General features: G+C 42.3%; 1 protein-coding gene across 3 annotated transcripts in view; it reads left to right on the top strand.

The window, feature by feature from the left end:
• The window catches only part of Ptpn2 (protein tyrosine phosphatase, non-receptor type 2), a 77827-nt gene that overhangs the window by 21278 nt on the left and 35415 nt on the right, over positions 1-21134 (top strand). For all 3 annotated transcript variants that reach the window (XM_004647208.2, XM_023707506.1, XM_023707507.1), the window contains exons 2-3: positions 3-93; positions 18829-18929. In XM_004647208.2, the coding sequence (XP_004647265.1) occupies positions 3-93; positions 18829-18929 (192 nt within the window). The remainder of the gene's footprint in view (positions 1-2; positions 94-18828; positions 18930-21134) is intronic.

A 21134-nucleotide genomic window follows, 5' to 3' on the forward strand; every position in this document is an offset into this window, starting at 1 on the left:
AGGAAATTCGGAATGAGTCCCATGACTATCCTCATAGAGTGGCGAAGTTTCCAGAAAACAGAAATCGAAACAGATACAGAGATGTGAGCCCATGTAAGTACTTGTGGGTTCATGTGCATGTGTGTGTCGGTTTGTTTAGGAGGCAGGAAGAAGGAAGGAGGCTATGGGATTAGGACAGAGGAGTGCAGTGATTCTTTTCAGTTTATACAATGTATATTTGTAAAACTTCCAAGAAATATAGTATAAGGAAAAATAATTATCTATAGTTATTTCAGCTTTCAAACACAGCTGCCATTATTTCGGTGTGTTTTCCACTAATCTTTTCACGTGCATGATTTTTCTATCTTTAAAGTAATTGTTACATGTGTGTATGATAGTCATATATCATTTTCACGTGATTTCATAACCTTTAAGTATCAACTTATTCACTAGTGTACTTTAGTTCCCTCCTTTCTCTGATTACAAAAGTAGTGTGTACTCACTCTACAAAACCTGTGAAACATAGAAAGTAAAGAAAATAATTATTTAAAAACAATGCCTTTTGGGTTTATGATCTTGAGATTTTTTTCCAGAATAAACACATTCAAAATTGGAATTGTTTAAATTATTACACATTTATAATACAGAATAGTGAGTTTTGTTTTGTAGAATTGATACATTCATGTAACACATCTTCATCATTTTCAAACTCTTCACCTCTATTCCTTGTCTTCTCCCTCACTTTATTCCAATTCCTGTCTGTCTTCCCTCTACTTTTTATCTGATAGTGGTTTGTTGAGATCCCCAATACAATTGTATTAGTGCTCAATTGATTTTTTTATGTCCATTAATATTTGTTTAATATAATTGAGTGCACTGGTGTCTTTAGTTACTCTTTCATTGTTGAGACAAATAACCGACACCCAGAATTAAGGAAGGAAAGAGTTACTTAGCTCACAGTTAGTGGAGGTTTTAGTCTATACTCAGCTGGCTACAAGGCAGAGTGGCACATGGCAGAGAGCAACCATTCATGGCAGTGGAAAACAGCCAAACAGCAAAAGCACATGAGAGGAGTAGCGGCAACAATGGCAGCAGAGAGCAAATCTGTCTCCCTTATGTTGCATTTAGGCTGTCTGTCCCAGGGCAGGTGTAGCACTCACACCCATAATCCCAGGACTGGATCATGAACTAATCACAAAATTTAGAAGTCTGCCCCATGACTGCATGAGTCTTTGGGGGGACAACTAGATACAGACCATAACAACTGGTATTTATTGCATTTATGATTATCTCTTCCTCTTGGATTGTTCCCTTTATAAGGATGTAGTGACCTTCTTTATCTCTTAATCAGCCTTGGCTTGAAATTCACTTTGTCTGCAGATAGAATAGCTACCCCTGCTTTTTTCTAGGTTCCTGTTGTGTGGAATATTGCTTTTTATCCTTTGACTTGCATTCTGTGAATTTCCTTTTTAATTGTGTTTCTTGTATGCAGCATATTGGTGGATCTTCTTGATCCATTCTGCTAGTTTTGTTTCTTTTGATTGGTGAATTGAGACCATTAACATTGATGGTTATAACTGATACATACTGACTTATCTTTGTCATGTTTTTTTCCTGTTCTGGGCTCCCTTTTTGTCCTCTGTTTAATTGTTCATCTTCCTTCTGTTGGGGTTCATGGCAGTGTAGTCCTTGTTATCTCTTTCTAGAATGTCCTTCAAAACATGTTGGTGTTTTGAAGTGCTGGTTTGATAGTCATAAATTTCCTCAGATGTTCTTGGTCATGCAAGTGTCTATTTTTCCATCAGTTTTGAAAGATAATTTTGTGGGATACATCAGTCAGTGTGGGTTGAAGGTTGTTTTCCTTTATAACTTGAAATACTGCACTCCAAGCTCTCCTTGACTTGAGAGTTTGTGCTGAGAAGTTCGTTGTAATTCATTCATTCTTTCTTTCTTTCTTTCTTTCTTTTTTTTTTTTTTTTTTTTTTGGTGGAACCAGGGATTGAACTCAGGCCCTTGCGCTTGCGAGCGAAGTGCTTATTCTACTGAGCCATCTCCCCGGCCTCTCAGTTGTAATTCTGATGGGCTTTCCTTTATAGGTGATTTGTTTCTTTTCCCTAATAGCTTTTATGATTCTATTCTTGTGCTGAATTTCTGGAATCTTGATTATGATATGGTTGTGGATATTTTTGATCGTAGCTGATTGGATTCTATATGCCTCATTTATCTTTGTGTCAAATTCTTTTTCCATATCAGGGAAATTTTCTGCCATGATGTCTGTGAACAGGATATAAACAGGATATATATATATATATAATTTGTGCTATCTCTGCTGTTTTCATTGACTCCAGTCAATTTTAAATTATTCTTCTTTGCCTCATCTAGCAGCTGGTGGATTGATTGCTCATGATCCCTTGCTATTTTTAAGAAATCATTCTTTTCATGATCACTAATCCCAAGTGTGGTGTTTTTTTTTGTTTTTTCCCAAGTGTATCTTGTTTGAGAGCCTGACCTCACATTGGCTTAATTTGTTGGGGATACTTTCAATGAAATTTTTATTTCCTGGATATCTGCTTGAATCTGCCTCATAGATTCCATTTCTTTCCTATGTTGAGCATTCATGGGTTCTATAATTTTCTTAAGCTCTCTCGTGCTCTTTCTCTCTCTCTCTCTGTCTCTCTCTCTCTCTCTCTCTCTCTCTGGTCTATCTGCTCTAGAGTCGCTAAGCATGTTTTGCATTGTAGATGCCATCTTTGCAGTTATCTGAGAAATTATTTCTGATTTGATTTTTTTCTAGAGCCTCATTCAGTTGCTTTGTTGTTACCGTTTCAGAGTTGCCAGATGGGTGGCTTTCAGATTGTCCCACCTTGTTGCCATGGGTTTGCCTTTGCTGAATGTTTACATATCTTCTCAATTTCTTTTTCTTTTTTAGTTTGTTTTATATAGTTGTTCCTGGGGTAACACTTGTAAATTGCCCGTGTTGGGTTGCTTTATTGCTAGTATTTAGAACTGTTAGGAAAGGAAATGACTACTTCTCTGAGGCATCTTCTGGGTGTAACTGGTTTTGGGGTTTTGAGTGTGTTGCAAGATCCTATGTCTTCGATTTGTTAGGGATGAGAAGTTGCTGCCTGTTTGGCTCAGCCATTGGTACTTTGGCACTGTGCCACAGTATTTCTATGGCCCTTAGTCTTGAAATACCAGGAAAAATAGCTGTTTAGAACACTTATGTCACTTTTGTTGCAACAATCACAGCTTAGAAAATGACAGACTGAGGAGCCATTAATTTTCTACCTTTAACTATATGAACTACATTTGTGGTTATATATCGAAGTCTAAAACAGACCAGAAATTATATGCAGTATGTATGTCCTTTTACCCTATGGGATTAAAATTTTAAAAAAGGTTAGGGAAATAATAGATTTAGTCTTTATTTTTTTATTTTTATTATTTTTTTTTAAGTGCTGGGGCCAAACTCAGGACCTTATATTTGCCAGGCAGGCCCTTAAGCTGCTGAGCTGTCTCTCTGGCCTGGGAAGAGAGGGAAAGATTGGAAGTAATCTAATCTGGAGGACAGAGGAGGATCTCACTAACTTTGGGAAACTGTTGTAGAAGACTAGAAGAAAAGAGAGAGGAGATAAAAAGAACAGAACAACAACCACAGAGAGGCTAGAAACCACATTCATACTCATAAAAACAAGATCTCAGTGAGCCTACACCTCCTGGTGGAGAGGACTCATTGGGCCAGCATCTTTACAGCAGTTCAATTTATAATAGCTAACTTTGGAAACACAGCCATTAACAGATGAATAGACAGAAAAATGTGGTGCATATATACACAATGGAATATTTACAAAGAAAATATTCACAAAGAAAAATGAAATCAAGTCACTTGTAGGAAAATGCACAGAAATTGAGATCATGATGATAAGTGAAATAAGCCAGACTCACAAAGTTAAATATTGCACGTTTTCTCTTTTTAGAAAAACTAAAAAAGAAATCAAAAAGTAGGAGGAAGTGAGGGAAGCACCAATATGGTGGAGTGGTAAGCAACAGAGAGTCTCTCTGGGTGTTGCCATCCAGAACTGGAATATAGCAAGGTGAGAAAGACAAGAAGGAAAATGGGCCCGCTGGACCCAGAAAGGATCTGAAGTACAAACTGAAGCCCACAGTGAGAACGAAGAGAAAAACTTCAGTGAAGAAGCGGATGGCTGATGGGATCTTCCCTGAGATGGGACTCACTGTATGAGATGAGTGGTTTAGAATTATGCACACACAGTGACTATTGGCAACTCAGAGGTGTCCACGGACAGACAACAGTGAAGGAAAGAAGCAGATGTGAATGGATGCAGTAGGTGGCAGTGAGTACTGAGTGCTGAGGGCTCAGTCATCACACGTGAGAAAGCGATAGGTCAGGAACCATCTTGGAGAGGGGCCAGCTGAACTCAGTGACTGCTGGCTCCATCAAGCAGCTCCTAGCTGGTCTCAGGCCCATGGAGATGTGCTCCTGGCTGCTGGCCAAATGAGTCTGGTCTCAATAAGGAGGAGAGTGATAGCTGGGTCAGTTGGAATTGTGTGTTTGGTGTTTTGAGGAATTTCCATTCTGATTTCATAGTGGTTGTACTAGTTTACATTCCCACCAACAATATAGGAGGGTGTGTTTCATCCCCTACCCTTGCTACCTTTGGTTTTAATTTAATAATTTTTAATTTTTTGGTACTGGGAATCGAACTCAGGATCTTGTACTTGCCAGGCAGTTGCATGTCCCACTGAGCTATATCCCCAGACCCTTTTTAAAAATTGTTAAATGTTCCCTGTAGGGCTGTATGTTTTCTTTTTCTTTCTTTTTTTAAATGTGGTGCTGGGGACTAAACCCACGGCCTTGTGCATGCAAGGCCAGAGCTCTGCTACTGAGCCACATCCCTGCCCAGTTTCTACATTCTTGATGATAGCCATTTTGACTGGGGTAAGATGGAATCTCAAAGTTGTTTTGATTTGCATTTCTCTAATGGTTAGTGATGTTGAACAGTTTTTTATATACTTGCTAGGTATGTGTACTTACTCTTTTGAGCAGTGTCTATGAGGTACATTTGTCTATGTTTTGATTGGGTCATTTATTTGAGGGCCTGTAAATTCTATCTCTATCTCTATCTCTATATCTATATCTATCTATATCTATGTATATATCTATGTATATAGATATATAGATACATAGATAGATAGATATAGATACAGATATAGATCATGAGTGTGTGGTGCCAGGGATCGAACTAGGGACTTTGTGCTTGCCAAGGAAGCACTTAGGCCACTAAGCTATAACCCAGCATAGTCTCAATATTCATGTATTCTGTGTATTAGTTCTCTACAGAAGAGTGTTCACTCTGTTGTTTTCTTGACTATGCAAAAGCTTTTTAATTTGATGGCAATCCTGTTTGTTGACTCTTGCTGTTATTTCTTGTGCTATTGAAGCTTTATGAAGGAATTCTTTGCGTGTGCGTATTTCTTCAGGTATTTCACTTGTGTGATCTTTGTGCGGTTTTAAAGTTTCTGTTTTTATGTCTAGGTCTTTGATCCATTCTTATTTAACTTTAGAACAGGGTGACAAATAGGATCTATGTTCTAATTTTCTACAAGTGGATATCCAGTTTTCTCTGCACCTTGTCTTTCTCCAGTATATAATTTTGAGTACCTTTGTCAATAATCAGATAAGTGTAGGTACGTGGGATCGTTTCTGGGTCTCTTGTTCTTTTCCATTGGTCTGCATGTCTGCTTTCATGCCAGTACCATACTCTTGTTTTCTGTAACTATAGCTTTGTGACTTACCTTACAGGTCCAGCATGGTAATATGTCTTACTTTGTTGTTTTTCTGTTTTTGTTTCGCCTAGGATTGCTCTGACTATTCTGGGTCTTGTCTGATTCCATATTAATTTTAAGATTCATTCTTCTACTTCTGTGAAGACTGTTGGTATTTTAACAAGATTGCATTAAATCTATAGATTACTTTAGATAGCATAGCCCTTGTAACAATGTTAATTTTGCTGATCTAAGAACAGGTGACATATTTATTTACTTATTCATTTATTCATTTGTGGTATGGGGGAAGTCTTTCTGTTTTTATTATCATTATTATTTATTTATTAATTTTTTGCGGAACTGAGGATTGAACTCAGGCCCTTGTGCTTGCCAGGCAAGCACTTATCCTACTGAGCTGTCTCCCTGGCCCCAGTCTTTCTGTTTTTAATATTTGTTCCATTTTTTTCTTCAAAGTTTTGTAATTTCCCCTGTGGAGATCTTTCACTGACTTGGTTAGGTTGATTCCTAGGTATTTGGTTGTTTCTAAGCTGTTGGGAGTAGAATTTTTTCCTGATTGACCTCTTGGTGTGTTCATTATTATTATTATTATTTTATTTTATGTATTTGGTACAGGGTCTCACTACACAGCTCAGACTTGTAGTGATCCTCCTGTGTCAGCCTCCCCAGTGCTGGGATTATAGGTATGTGCCTCCATGCCTAGTCTTGATGGGCTGGTGCATCAGCAAGTGGTATCGGGGTTTGAGCCCGGGTCCTTGCACTTGCCTAGGCAGGCACTTAGGCCACTGAGTAGCTTTGCAGGCCAGTGTGTTCATTATTGATATACATACATACTAGAGATTTTGTAGCCTGCAGAATGAGAATCTTGCCAATACAAACTCATTTGCAGTTCATTTTCTACTTAGCAACGTAAATATTTTCCTATAATCAGTTTTTTTGTGTCTTTGACAGTGGCTTTAGATATTATCATATAACAGTTCTCCATGGTTGGACACTTAGATTATGAACTACACACACAGTTTTAAACTGTTTATAATGAGGTGATTCTAGTTTTGTGCAGCTAATTCAGATATTAGGCTGCATTCCTACTCTGCCATGTTTTATCATGTTTAATTTTAGTGGGCTAACTGTAGATTTTCTCTAGGTCTGTTAGTAGGACCGTCAACAAAATAGACTGAATTGGTGACATTTTGGTTTCTGCTTTTTTCTGGTTCTTTCTTGTTGTTAACTGGGCTGCTGCTGGTGTGCAGAGCTTTGGTATAGAATGAATCACTCTTGTTTAAGACCACAGATGTATGCCTGTCTAAGCATTATACCCCTTGGTTACAGGCAGTATACTTAGGGCTGGCTATATAATGAAAGTCACAGTTTAACTAGAAAAGGTGTTGTCTTTTCTATTTTTCTTCCATCGTCCCTCCCTCCCTTGTTCCCTCTCCTTCCCCTCCCCCCTTCTCTCTGAGAGCCTCATTATGTAGTCCAGGTTAGCCTTAACTCATGGCAGTCCTCCTGACTGCTGGGATTACAGGTGTGCACCATGTATTCTTACATGAGAATAATGGTTTTTTTAATGTTAAATTATATTCTATGAAGAAAGTACTGGAAGATTTTGTAAAAGACATATGAGAAGTTGTCTCCCCTGCCCCTCCATTTTGTGTTTGGTGCAGTGTCTCACTACACAGCTCAGACTCATAGTGATCCTCCTGTTTTCAACCTCCCCTGCACTGGGATTACAGGCGTGGACCACCACACCAGGACTCTGTCACAGGCTCAGCCTGCCTCGAGGGTCAGGCTGGCATGGCATGTGGGACCAGAAATTGAATCCTAGTTCTTACATTTGCCAAAGCAGGCACTTAGTTGCCTGAGCTATCTTACTGGCTCTTGAAGCTGTCTTTTAAAATAGTTTGTGTTTGGGCTGGGGAGACAGCTTAGTAGAATAAACGCTTGCCTGGCAAGCACAAGGGCCTGAGTTCAATCCCCAGTTCCATGATAAATAAATAAATAGTGTGTGTTTATAATAAATTTCTTGTAAAATTCTATGTTTCTCAGATGCCCCTCAGCACTTAAAAGTATTTGTTAACATAAACACCTAGAAAAGTGGTTTCGTCTTGTTGGGTGCTGTACACTTGGGATGGGATGGTTTTCCTGTGGAGCCTATGGCTCCCAGTGCAAAACAGTCCTGGTTCTGTGTGTGCTCAGGGCCTGGCCTGTGTGACATTGTTCTGACACGTAGCAGCCCACAATATGGCCAGCCCTCCATATTGTGACTGTGTCCCTGGGCTGGACAGACTAGCTTCCTAGGCAGAGTTATAAAGAGATGGATTTCAAAGAGTCTTTTCCATTGTAAATCTTGCAAAAAAAGATTTTTTTTTTCTTCAAATTTTAAATAATTGTAGGCATGCATACCTGCACTTGTAAGAAATAACAGAGAGACCCAGCCAGTTTCTTCTGTGGTTGCATCTTATGTTACACTGTGCAGCATCATTTCTGAGAGACTGACGTTGATGTAGTCCAGCTGGGTCCTTCCCATGTGTATGTCCATTGCAGGATCACTTGTGTTGACCTTCTGGGATGATGGCTCCCTCTTTCCTGTCCTTCCTTCCCTGGGGTTGCCTTCAGTTATATATATGAATTTTAATTGCAGTTATTGTGTGTACTTAATTATACTTTGAATTCTTTTGTTAGTTTGACAAATTGGTTTAAATGAAGAAAAAAAATTAAATTAGACCTGAAACCTTTTTGTTAAGATAATTTGTTATTTAAACCTTTTTCATGCCTGTAATCCCAGCACTCTGAGACTGAGGAAGGAGGATTACCTGGAATTCTAGGCCAGCCTGGCTCTGCCTCAAACTGTCCATCCAACCCTGCCGAATTTCTCAAGTATGCAAGTATATGATGCTCTTGTGACTTGTCTCCCAACTGACTGTTGGCCCCCTGTTCCTGAAGGCTGCAAGGAGACATCTGTGGAAAACGTGCATGTCGGGCTGGGTGCAGGTCCTGGATCTATTCCCAGCACCCCCATATAGTAGAGAAAGTGCTTGGTGGCCCCTTTCCCATAAGGACAGGCATTGGCCTGCCCAGAGAGGACCAGGTGCGGCACTGCCCTCTGGTACCTTCTTGCCAGCCCCTGAGCACGCTCCTCAGAGCATCCTTATGGGTGCGCTCTGGAGTCTGGCCTTGTTGAGTAAATTGTGCACTCTTGAGCCCTCTCAGGTAGGGCTCCTCTCTAGGTATGCAGGCCAGCCCTTTTTATTTATTCTCAGTTAGGGACCGGCCTTGACTGGGCTTGAACTTGTGTTCCTCCCGTCTCAGTCTCCTGAGTTGCTGGGATCAGAAGCATGTGCCCCAGGGCCCTGTGAGGCTGCTTATTTTTGCTTTGTGTCATCACAGGGTTTCTGGTCTGCAGCCTGCCAGTGCAGTGACCTCCATGCAGCTCATCCACAGGGACATGTCAGGACCACTCTGGCGCCTGTCTCTTCTCCTGATTGCAGAGCTGCTTGTCTTCCTTGTCACCTTCCTGTCCTCTTGGTACTTTCTTTGTCCTGGGTGACCTGTGCCTTACTGGCCTCAGAGTTCCTGACTTTCTGTCCAAACCCCTGCTGCTTTATGTAAGAGGAATCTCTATCTCTCTGGTCTGCACAACCTGAGGCTCCTTCTTCAGCCTGCTTAGGCTTCTTCAGCCTTGTGCCGCAAATGTGTGTGAATTTGTTCCCATGGCCAGCCCCTTGATGACCAGGCTGCCATTGGGCTCGTCCACTCACCCTGCCTTCTCAGGAGAAACATGATAAAGATCAGGAAAGAACTCTCCAACCACCTGAAACCTAGTGTCCCTTTCTGGAGTCTCAGGCCAAGGCCTTTCTCCTCTGTCCCTTCCTCTTCCCTAATCCTCCCCTCTCTCCTTGCATGATCACTCAGTATCAGGTCCTCACCCTTCTTTCCAGTCGCTGTCCCCATGCCTGCCTGAGTGCAGCGCACATGTGGGCACACCTCGCTGCTACTCCTCTGCGTGGCTCCTGTGAAGCTCTGATGAGCTGTTAGCTTCCTAGCTTTTGCACGCGCCAAGGGGCTTTCTGTCAGTTCCCTACTCTTCCCTCTGTGACTCGTGATGTTGTCTCCAGGCCTTTCTTCCCTAACCTAGTTTTTCATCTCACTCCTTCCCTGTCTTTAGGGGTTTTCTTCAGTCCCCTTTACCTCATGGCTCTTCTTGCCTTCCTCCTCCTCATCTAGTGCCAATGTGAATGACTTTATCTTCTGGAGGCTTTGTTTCCCTCCCATCTTGGTCCATCTTAGACGCTGAGCCCATACCATACAAGCACCACCTGTTGGTGACCCTAACCCTGTTCTTCTCTTTCTTCCCCAGTTCGTAAATGGTATTCCCTTCCACACATGTGCTGGGCCAGAAGAAGATTCTTCTTGTCCTACTCGCAGTGCCTCCATACTTAGGCTTTCCATTTCCATGATACCTTCTAAGTCTTTTTCTCTGTGTACAATGGCTTGCTTCAGCCCTTCTAAGAAGGTCACTTCTGGGTCATCCCAGTGGCCTTCCAGGTCTTATTTCCTTTTTGTTCCCCCTTGAGTCCATTCTTCAGGACCTAGGGTGACTTGTGTGTGCAAGTCTGTGTGCTGTTCTGCTCTCCAGTGAGTGCTGTACAACTCTCCAGGAAAAATTAATTACAAGTTTTCTTTTGGTTTTTTGAGACAGACTCCCATAATATAGCCCAGGCTCAATGTACAGTGCTTCTGCCTCAGCCTCTTAAGTGCTCAGAGTACCAGGATGTGCCACCACCATGGCTGACATTAAAGTTATTTAGCAGTGTCATTCTAGGTCTTTTGGGGATTGACCCTTTATGCAGTCCTCTACCCATTTTCCTACAAATTACTTGTTTCAATAAAATTAAATCATTTGACATTCTTCCATGGTGACTGGGTTTTAATGCCTCTGTGTTTTTGAATATGACATTCCCTTTGGAGGCATTCTTCCTTTCTTTCCCTGATTCCTTCCCTTAAAGTCCTCTTCCTGTAGCATTAACTCAGCAGTTCTGCCATGAGGAGATTGTAGAATAAATGGTGTTTCCACTGGTCGAAGGACTCCGGTTTATTGCCGAGACAAAATACCTGACACCCAAAAGGGAAGGAAGGTTTATTTTGCTCACAGTTTGTGGAGGTTTCAGTTTATACTCGACTTGCTTCGAGGCAGAGTAGCCCATGGCAGATGGCAGCCACTCATGGCAGCACAAAACATCAAGAGCAAAAAGGCAGGCACAGTGGCAGGGATGGCAGACGGCAAGCCTCTCCCTTCTTTATATTGCATTCAGGCTGTGCATGGGTGTAGCACTCATACCCGTAATCCCAGCATTGGATTTTGAATTAATCACAAACTCTAGAAGCTTTCCCCAGTGACTGCATGAGGCTTTGGTGGGACACCTAGACACAATCCATAACAGTTTTTCACCCTGGGCCTCCGAAAGACTCGTGTGCATTCCTTTTTTCAAAAGGCATTTTAGTCCATCTCTTAACAGTTGCCAAAGTCCTAACAGTTTCAGCATTGCTGAAAAGTCCAATTCCCAGGTCTCCTCCAGGATGTAAGGTAAACTCTTACCTGTGAACCCTGTACAAATGAAAAGTTAAAACACTTCCAAAATTGAATGATGCAAGAAAAACATTACCTTTCCAGAAGGTACCAACAGTAGGATATAAACCATTGGGACCAAAGCGAGTCCAAAATCCAGAAGGGCAAACATTGAGTCCTGTAACTCCATGTGGAACATCAGAAGCAATCTGTGGTAAATTGTGAGTTCCAAAAGCCTTACAATGCTCCGCCCCTATGGCACTTCTGGGGGTTCTAGTTCCCATGGCTTCTCTGTTAGATCTGCTTTGTTCCTGCCTTACAGCTTTCCTTAGGTGATCCATGTTCCTGGATTTTCCAAACTTGTGGGGGAGAGGGGATCTCCATTGAACTTCAGGCTTCTCATTCACAGCATCACACACTGCCCTCGTGGGGGCACCCTGCTTGGCCCGCCCAGGCCTTCTGAAATTTAGATGGAAGCCTTCTTAACTTCAGAACTCTTGCATTCTGCATGTGCCTAAAACCAAAGCCATGTGGATGATACCAAGGTTTGCTGCCAGCTGGAGCAGTAGCCAAGTTTTCTTCTCTCTTGGCTGTACGGGTCGAGTGCTGGATTGCTGAGCGCTCTGAACCTTATTCTGAAATAAATTTTCTGTCATGCCACTACACCACCATTCTGAAACCTGGTGTGGCTTCTGCCGCCATTCTGGAATATGGCGCCCTGTGGCTTTCTCCTCAAAGCAGTCTTTCAGGGCCAGGGAGATAGCTCGGTGGTCTAAGCGCCTACCTGGCAAGCACAAGGACCCAGATTTGATCCCCGGTACCACATGTTGTTTCGCCCCTAAAACCCTGGGCATGCTGTGCTGGCCACTAAAATCGGGTGTGGTGCACCCCTGTAATCCCAGTGACGGGGAGCCTGAAAACAGGAGGATCACTATGAGGCCAGGCTGTGTGGTGAGACCCTGTGCCAAATACAGGAGGGCGGGGGAGGGGGGAGGAAAGGAAAGGAGGGAGTGAGAGAGAGAGAGATCATGAGTATTTGTCATGGGTATTTGTGCGCAGTTGGCTTATTTCAGTTGGCATAATGTCCTCAAGGTTCATCCATGTGGAACAAAGTGTAAAGGAAATTGGTATAGAACTATGATTTTTAGATTGACAGATCATATAATCCATAGTTGATTTCTGCTATAAAACAAAATTCTCAGTAAATATACTTATCTAATGAGTTTCTAGAAGAATTGAGAAAAATTTACAGGATTCTTTGCGCGTGCACACACACACAGGTAATGTTTTTTTTTTGTTTTTTTTTTTTAATGTATTTAGTACAGGGCCTATAGGGTTTCACTGCATGGATCGGACTCATGATCTTTTCTGTTTTTCAGTCTCCCAAGTGCTTGGATTACAGGTGTGCGCCACCACACCCAGTTTCAGTTGCCTTTTCAGTGGGCCCCAGGGGCAGGGCCAGAAAGACACGCAAGGGACCAAAGCCCCGGCCCCCCAAATGCTTTAATCCATGTAGCTGTCTGGCTAGCCCTACACAGATTATCTTGGCAAATGGGCTGATTTCATAGTTACTTGAATGTAGTTGTCTATATGGGGTCAGAGATGTGTATGCAACTAATAACGTAGCCTCAAGGGCCAGTCAAATAGCTCAGTGGATTAAAGTGCCTGCAAGCAGGCGCAGGGGCCAGGGTTCGATCCATGGGCCTGCCGTGCTGGTCCCATCCCTGGGGCACACTGGAAGGCAATTGAGACTGGGCATGGTGGTGCGCGCCTGTAATCCCAGCACTTGGGAGGTTGTAAACAGGAGAATCACTACAAGGCCGATCTAGTAGTGAGATCCTGAACATCCCGTAGACCCTTCCCTAAAATACAGGGAAAACAAACAAACAAACAAACATAGTCTCAAGATACAATGAGTGAAGATGAACAGACTTGTTGCAGGTAATTGACAAATCTATGTTCATGAACTTAAGACAAAATATTTGTAAACAAATAGAAATATGGATGTGGTTAAACTTAATATAGTAAGAAATATATATAGAACGATATAGCCAAGAACTAGAGAATGCACATTCTTTTAGGATTTACCCATACTCCGTTCCATGACGGTAAATCAAAGTAAGTACAGAATTAATTTAAATTTTTATCTTCATATGGCATGCCAGTTAATAAATGTTGAAATGGATGGTAAACTAAGGGGATAAAATTTTGGCTAGCAACAAAATATTTACACAGTTCTAAATATCCTTCAACAGAACACTTAAATACAAGGCGGGGTGAGGGATAGTAACTGTGGATGAAGTGAGTGGATTCAGGACTACATTCTTAGAAATGGCAAAACTCAGGCCTGTGAGTGGCCATAGGTCTAGTGGCCTCCCTGCCCAGGGCCCCCATGAGGTGTGGCCAGCCCACTGTCAGTGTGTTGTGTAAGCCTCAGCTGGACATGATCCCTGTGATGTGCTTCCCTCTTTTCCAGTCTTCCCTCCACTGCAGACCTGGCCAAAGCAGACAGAATCATTTGCAGTCAGTTGTCCAAATGGTAAATTGCTCTTGTGGACTCTGGGCCCCCAAGGTGCTCTCATCAGAAGGCAGCCCAGGCACCAGCAGTTTTCCTGAGCCCTTTCTGTGCTGTGTGATAAGTAGTCTTCCTGTTCTCATGGCCTCTGATCCAGAGCAAGGGGAAGAAGACTGTAGGCTGTCTATCACTACACGACCTCCCTCCCCCTCTGTGGTCCTGGGAGTCGTTTTCTTAGTTAGATGTGCCCAGACTCATCCTTTCCAGAACCCTGTGCCTAGTGCAGCCCACAGGCCTCCAAGCCTGCCCTCTACGTTTTGGGCCTCTCATCTGCTTTGCTATTGCCATCCCTTCAGAGTGTACCATTCCCTCTTGTCCCTGTCCCTGCCTGTGTCACAGAGCCTGCCTAGGTCTCTCCTGGCCAGGCTTTTTTAACAGTTCTCAGTAGAGTGAAGTGCAGTGCTCACATTACTACTGAATAGGATTTTTTTTCTTTTAAAACCCTTTATAGTTTATTCACATGTCTATATCCTGGGTACTTATATGTTAGAGCTGAAGGTGTTAAAATGTGAAGAACAGACCAGGCCATCATGGAGGAGTCCTCCCAAGGGTATTGGGGGGAGGATGTGTCAAGGCTGCATCTTGATGGGGAATGAGGTAGAATTCATCCCTGGATGCCAGGCAGCATTTGGGGGATTTAAGAGGTGGCAGAGACCACCTGGGTGCCCAGAGCAGACAGCACCACAGTAGGGAGCATGTAGTCTCTCCTGCTGGTCTACCCCACGGACCAAACCCCAAGTCCTTTGTTCTCTTTTGAGTCTGGTGACTTACTGCCCTGCATGTCAGTGAATGATGAATGATGCTCACTGTATGTGGGGTGAGAACCAAGTGGTGACCCAGTGAGGTGTTGTGTGACCAGTGGCTGGCAGCACAGAGATGCTAAATGTCTTGGTGTACAGAGATCACTGCCCATAAGGCACACCCTCAAGGTGTCCGCATTCTGTGTGCTAAGGACTGTGCTTTCCCCACATTAATATGTCTGTTCATGATAACTTGGGTTTTAGTATAGCTTTGCATTTGGCCCATCACTCAATTTATGGAGGAAAATCTAAAGTTTGTTCCTCAGCTCTTGTACTTGGGAGCTGAATAGGATTGACATTTCTGTAAAATGCATTGGGCTCTTGGCAGGAAAATATTGCCTAGGTGTGCACATTATTGTCTGGAAACTTGCTGTTTGTCTCTGCTGTGAACAGGAAAATCTAAGGTGAGACTTCAGCTGTTAATGCTGTCCTAGGAAAATTGGTCTTCTCCTTGCTTGATGTAAAAGTTAAGTATCCCTGATCTCTGTTGTGATTGGTGTGAATCTTCCCTCTTTCAAACTATTGGACCTGAAAATTTTTCCAAAAGGAGATGCTTCTACAATAATGATAAATTAGATGAAGCCTACTGTTAATTTTTTAAAAAAGCTTTTTATGACAGTGTTGAAAGAGGAAGCTGCTCTGTGTCATCTTAGGCCACAGCTAGAGCAAGTCATTTCTTGAGAGATGAAACCATTTCTCAGAAAACATACTGCTTGCGAGTGGGAGGCGAAACTGCATCACAAGTTGGCTTAATCTTTATTCAGCTTGCAGACCGCAGCCTGGTGGGTGTGGAATTCCTTCATTCACTCAGTGACAAGGACTAGGGCTGGGCAGATAATGCCCTATAGAAGAGAGTTCCTTCCAGGCAGTCCTGCTGTGGTGTTACTGGATGTTGAGAAATCAGATTTCCTGTGGGAATGTGGTTTGGTTGCCTTTGTGGTATTTCATGTAATATGGTTGGTACAATCTTTTTTCTCACTTTATTGGATCCTTTAAAAGATAGGGAAGAGAGATAACTAGATTTACATGGTGCTGCTGGGAGCCTTGGGGCATAGCTCCACAGATCATCTTGTTCCCAGAACTTGCTGGGCAGCAAGCACAATTGGGGAGGAAGAGAGCACCTCACTTTCTGCTTTTCCTAGTTCAGAGGTCCCAAGTGTGGCTGGGTCAGAACAGTTGACAGTGGGGCTGAGGGACTGAAACCAGGTGATTAGGAAGGCACAGCATCCTTTATTTTTGTGGAAGAATATAAATCTATAAAGTTACAGTTTCTCTTAAAAAGACTGACAGTTTCACTTCCTGAAGTGTCTGTATTTAGAATCTTTTTACATGCGTTAAAGTGATGTGCTTTAGTTAACACCAGCAGTGTCTGATTTTTTTTCTTTAGAGAGTCTCTTCTGGATCAAAGTTATATATACTTCGACATTTGTATTAGCCTTCTTTTTTTTTTTTTTTTAAAGAAGGCTGACTTAGTCTTTATTTTATTATCTAGGTATTTATTTATTTATTTATTTATTTATTTGTTTTGATACTGGGGATCAAACTCTGGACCTTGCACTGGCCAGGCATGCACTTACGCTGCTGAGCTGTCTCTCTGAGCCACGAAGCCTGGCTTAAACTTTTTTTTTTTTTTATTACATTTATTTATTGTGTGTGTGTGTGTGGCCAGCTCAGCCCACCAGGGGGCAGGGCTGGCTGGCATGCGGTGCTGGGGGATCGAACCGCGGTCCCTGTGTTTTGCCAAGCTTGTTTCAAGTAGGTGCTTTAGACCACTGAGCCATCTCTCCAGCCCTGTATTAGCCTTCTTAATAGAAACAAAATTAGTAGTGATGTTGAGGTGTATTTTGGAAGTTTTGTTATTGTTTTTTGAAATAGTATCTTGTTATATGGTTCAGACTAGCCTAGAACTGTAGCACAGGCTGGACTCTAACTGGAGATCCTTCTGCCTCAGCCTCCTGGGTGCTTTGATTACAAGCACATGTTATGATGCATCAGAAGAGTTTATTTTTATAATCAGCCTTGAGGGAAAAAAAAAATGTAGGTTCAGCCCTATTTGTAGCCAGTTCTGAATAACTGTAGAGGGGCCAGAAAGATAGCTCAGAAGCAGAAGCACCTTCCTGGCAAGTACAAGGAGCCAAGTTTATCCCTGGCCCCACAGGCCGTGTGGTCTCAGTCCCAGATGCCCAGGTGCCTACCGTGCAGCCCCACGACTGGGCATGGTGGTGCATGCCTGTAATCCCAGCACTTGGAGGTTGAGCCAGGAGCATCTCTGGGAGTTTGAGACCAGCCTAGGGGCTACAGAAAGTGAGCACAAGGCCAGCCCAAACTGCATAGTGAGACCTGTCTCCAAAAAAAAATAGTAATTAGAGTTTTCCTAAAGATTACTTCTTTTTTTTTCTTTTTTCAAATGTCATCTGCTAACAGAATTAGTTTTTTTTTTCTTTTCCTGAGAGAACTTAGTGTCCCTTTGCTTCCCTTGAGCTGGTGAATGAATGTGCAACAGGTAAAAAGCCTTTGGGCCAGGCCTGGCAGAACCCCTGAGTGGCTTCCAGCGAGCTCCTTCCACCCCACCAGGTCTAGGAGATGGTGCTGTGCTCCCCACTGGACTCTATAGTTGCTGTATTGAGAAGGTTTGGAGTAACAGGTGGTGTTGATGTTAGAGACTGAGGAAAGAGAACTGTGGATTCCAGTTCCGAGTCCTGAGGACAAGGTGTCTGATGTCTAATGGGCTGCTGGACGTCTCTCCAGGCTCTGCCCCTCCCTGGGCAGGAAGGATCTGGGGAACCCCATTCCTAGCCCTCAGCCGGGAACCTTCCCGCCTGTGCGTGGCTGGAAACTTCTCAGTTGTGCAACAGGGACAAGTATTCTTTGCTTTATGTCCTTTCTGTGATTACAGCACCAAACCTAGGAAATATGATTCTTGGGCATGATGTGTCAGTGGAATTTGAATTTGAGGGATTGTATAGCTTTTTTAAAAAAGCTTTCATTATTTTGTTGGTTTGTAGCCTGGAGATATATTGTGTTTGTCTTGTTAATTGGGTAGCTGATCTTTTTATCATCTTGTATCATCTAACGGTTAAGAGGTGATTAAACTGTTAAAAAGTGCTTGCTGATGTCATCTTTCCAAGAACACTAGTATATGTGATTTACTATAGCAAGATCTTAGCTTTTTCTGTTGGCAGATGACATGGTCTTGGGTTTGGCCCAGCAGAAACATCTCAGATAAATTGATGTGTGAAACTAAAGCCATTTCACTTTTTTTTTTTTCCAACTGGAGATGGTATTAACAGTTTTTTGGCTTAAACGTGGGGAGTGTGTAGGTGTTTCTGTAGACTTCCCTGAGGGGAGCAGTTTATAGAGGACATGTTCCTCAGAGTTGAGCACCAGGACCCTGTGCCTCAGTGTGTGACCATATTGTGCTGTGACACGGAGGGTGTGGAGGGTTCTGAGGTCACGTGCATCCTGGTGTTGGATGCTGGTTTTCCTGTTGAGCTTCTCTTTCTCATACATGATACAAAGTCAGGTTTTTCATTTCATATATTTGAATTAGCATAAATTTTAAATCTGAGATTTTTACTTATATTTGAACTATAGTAGTTTTAACTAATAAAACTTATAGTGGTCTTTTAAAGAGTTCAGTGGGAATACTACAGCTGTATTTAAATATTTCTAACACTTAATCTACACACAATTAACTGCTAAAAATTACTTAAATATAATTGAATGCCTGTTTAATTAAGAAATGAGGACAATGAAGTCTTATCTATCTGAGGCCAGCTGTCTTTCAAAGGTACCCAGAAGCTAAATGACCCCTTTTACTTTCTGGGAAGGTAAGTGCTTTAGGGTTTTGTTCTGCTTCACTCTTTCATGTTAGGGTTGCTGTTGTACTATGATGGGAGACACTTTCCTTTCATCACCGCAGTTAGCAAACAAGATCATGCTTTGTAATTCACAGAAAGATTTTTTTCTATTCTGTTTGATCATGCTGATTTGTTTTTATTTTTATTTCTTAGAACACAGAATATTTGTTTCTTAGAACATTAACATTGACAAGAAATGACAAGCTTGAAATGAGTTACAGTTTATCATTCTCTCATTTTCAGATGACCACAGCCGTGTTAAACTGCAAAATACTGAAAATGATTATATTAACGCCAGCTTAGTTGACATGGAAGAGGCGCAAAGGAGTTACGTCTTAACACAGGCAAGTATGTGGCTTTGGGAAGATGCCTAGATCTGCAGTTTTTAAACAGAGCAAAAAGTGTGTCTTGTCTTGTAAATGAAATGCTGTTTCAGTTTTTTCTGGCTGTGAAAGGAACTGCACCCATTACAACATTTGTTTTTTTATTTTTTATTTTTTTAAATTTTATTTATTGGGGCAGCTCAGCCCACCAGGGGGTGGGGCTGGCTGGCATGTGGTGCTGGGGGATTGAACCGCTGTCCTTGTGCTTTGCTAAGCTTGTTCTAAGTAGGTGCTTTAGACCACTGAGCCATCTCAACCGCCCCCCCATTACAACATTTGAAGCTTTGAGTATTTAAGGTAAAAATAATTTTTAACATTAACATGATCCTGTAGTGGAAATTGTTGCAGCATGGCCAGGCAGGTCCTTGGGCAGATGGCTTTCTGGCCTGTTATATCTTTTTTTTTTTAATTGTTGTAAATTTATTTTTATTTGTTAGTGGTGTATGTTTGCAAACAAAGTGATTATATTCATGTTGGGGAATTGGTACATCATGATCATTTTATACACCTCCTACAGTCTGCCTCCTCCCTCCTTCCTCAGACCCCCTTCCCATTGCCACAAAATCTGTTTCCTACTCTTTTATTTTGCTCTTTTTTAAAATTACTTTATTGAGAAACAAATAGCAATGAGATAGTTTCAAAACCGATTAGTGGGACAGTTTCAATGATTAATACATTTCATATTATTGTATTCATAGTGGTTATTCATAGTACAAGATGCAGACATGATATCCTGTCCAGACACTATTAGTACAAATCTTCTCATTGAATTAAGAGAAAGTAGCTGTATATCTATCCTATTTCGTATATACAGATACAAAATGGTCCTTCTTTGTATCCCCTTTTTTTTGTTTAGTTTTGTCAGAGATGGGTATTCCATTGCCATTTAGATGTTTTTTGTTTTTTTTTTTTAAATTTTATTTATGTGTGTGTGTGTGGCCAGCTCAGCCCACCAGGGGGCCGGACTGGCTGGCATGTGGTGCTGGGGGATTGAACCGCAGTCCCTGTGCTTTGCTAAGCTTGTTCTAAGTAGGTGCTTTAGACCACTGAGCCATCTCACCAGCCCGCCATTTAGATGTTGTAGGTGCGTGAATTCAGCAAAATAATCCAATGTAGTCCAGTAGTCCATGATAGTAGTGGGTTATCCATAGGACTGGCAATGTCAGAAGTTGTTGACTTGAGCTTTTTATCTAATATGGAGCTTTTGTTAGGCTTTGTTATGCCTGCCAGCCCCCTCCTCCCAGCCTGTGAGGGTCACCAGAGGTCCTGAGCATTCCACTCTGTCTCCCTTGTGTGAGGATGGTGTCTGTCCACCTTCAGGGCCTGTGTGCCTGCCGTGAGCACAAGGCTGAGCTCCTCCTGGGCTTCCTTGGCCATCTGCCTGCCTTCCATGGAGCTCCTGGCCACATGTCCACACCAGCACCACTCTTTCATCCTAAGATAAGAGCAGTTTTTGTTTGCCTACACTAGCTGATCTTTATTTGGCATATAATGGAAACTTAATTTTTAGCACTGTCATTTCTCCTAGATAAAGATCTTTAAATATTCAAAAGATAAGCCATAGTATTTGAGGTTTTCAGAAATCTAACCTGGATGAGAATAACCCGTTATTTAAAAAATTAAAAGTTTGGGGGCCAGCCAAATAGCTCTGTGGTTTAAGCACCTGCAAGCAGGCACAGGGGACTGTTTGATCCCAGGGTCTGCCCCTGAGGCATGTTGAGATGGCAGTAGAGACTGGGCGTGGTGGCACACACGCCTGTAATCCCAGTTCTTGGGAGGCTGTAAACAGGTGGATCACTATGATCTAGTAGTGAGACCCTAAACACCCTGTAGACCCTTCCCTAAAAATACCAAAAAAAAAGTTTGATGCATTAAAAATGTCTTCAAAGTAATGTAACTGTCTTATTCTTGTTGCTGGGATAAATACCTCATACTCAAAATGAAGGAAGGAAAGGTTTATTTAGCTCACAGTTACTGGAGGATTCAGTCCATACTCAGCTGGCTCCAAGGCAGACTGGCACATGGCAGGGGGCAGCAGTTCATGCCAAGGGAAGGCAGCAAAACAGGAAGAGCAAAAAGGAAGGAGTTGTAGTAACAATGGCTACAAGAGACAGCAGAGAGCAAGTTTCTCTTTCTCTCTCTCTCTCTCTCTCTCTCTCTCTCTCT

The sequence above is a fragment of the Octodon degus genome, unplaced genomic scaffold (genome assembly GCF_000260255.1).
Source record: "Octodon degus isolate 3935 unplaced genomic scaffold, OctDeg1.0 scaffold00295, whole genome shotgun sequence".
In the NCBI taxonomy this organism is placed as follows: domain Eukaryota; kingdom Metazoa; phylum Chordata; class Mammalia; order Rodentia; family Octodontidae; genus Octodon; species Octodon degus.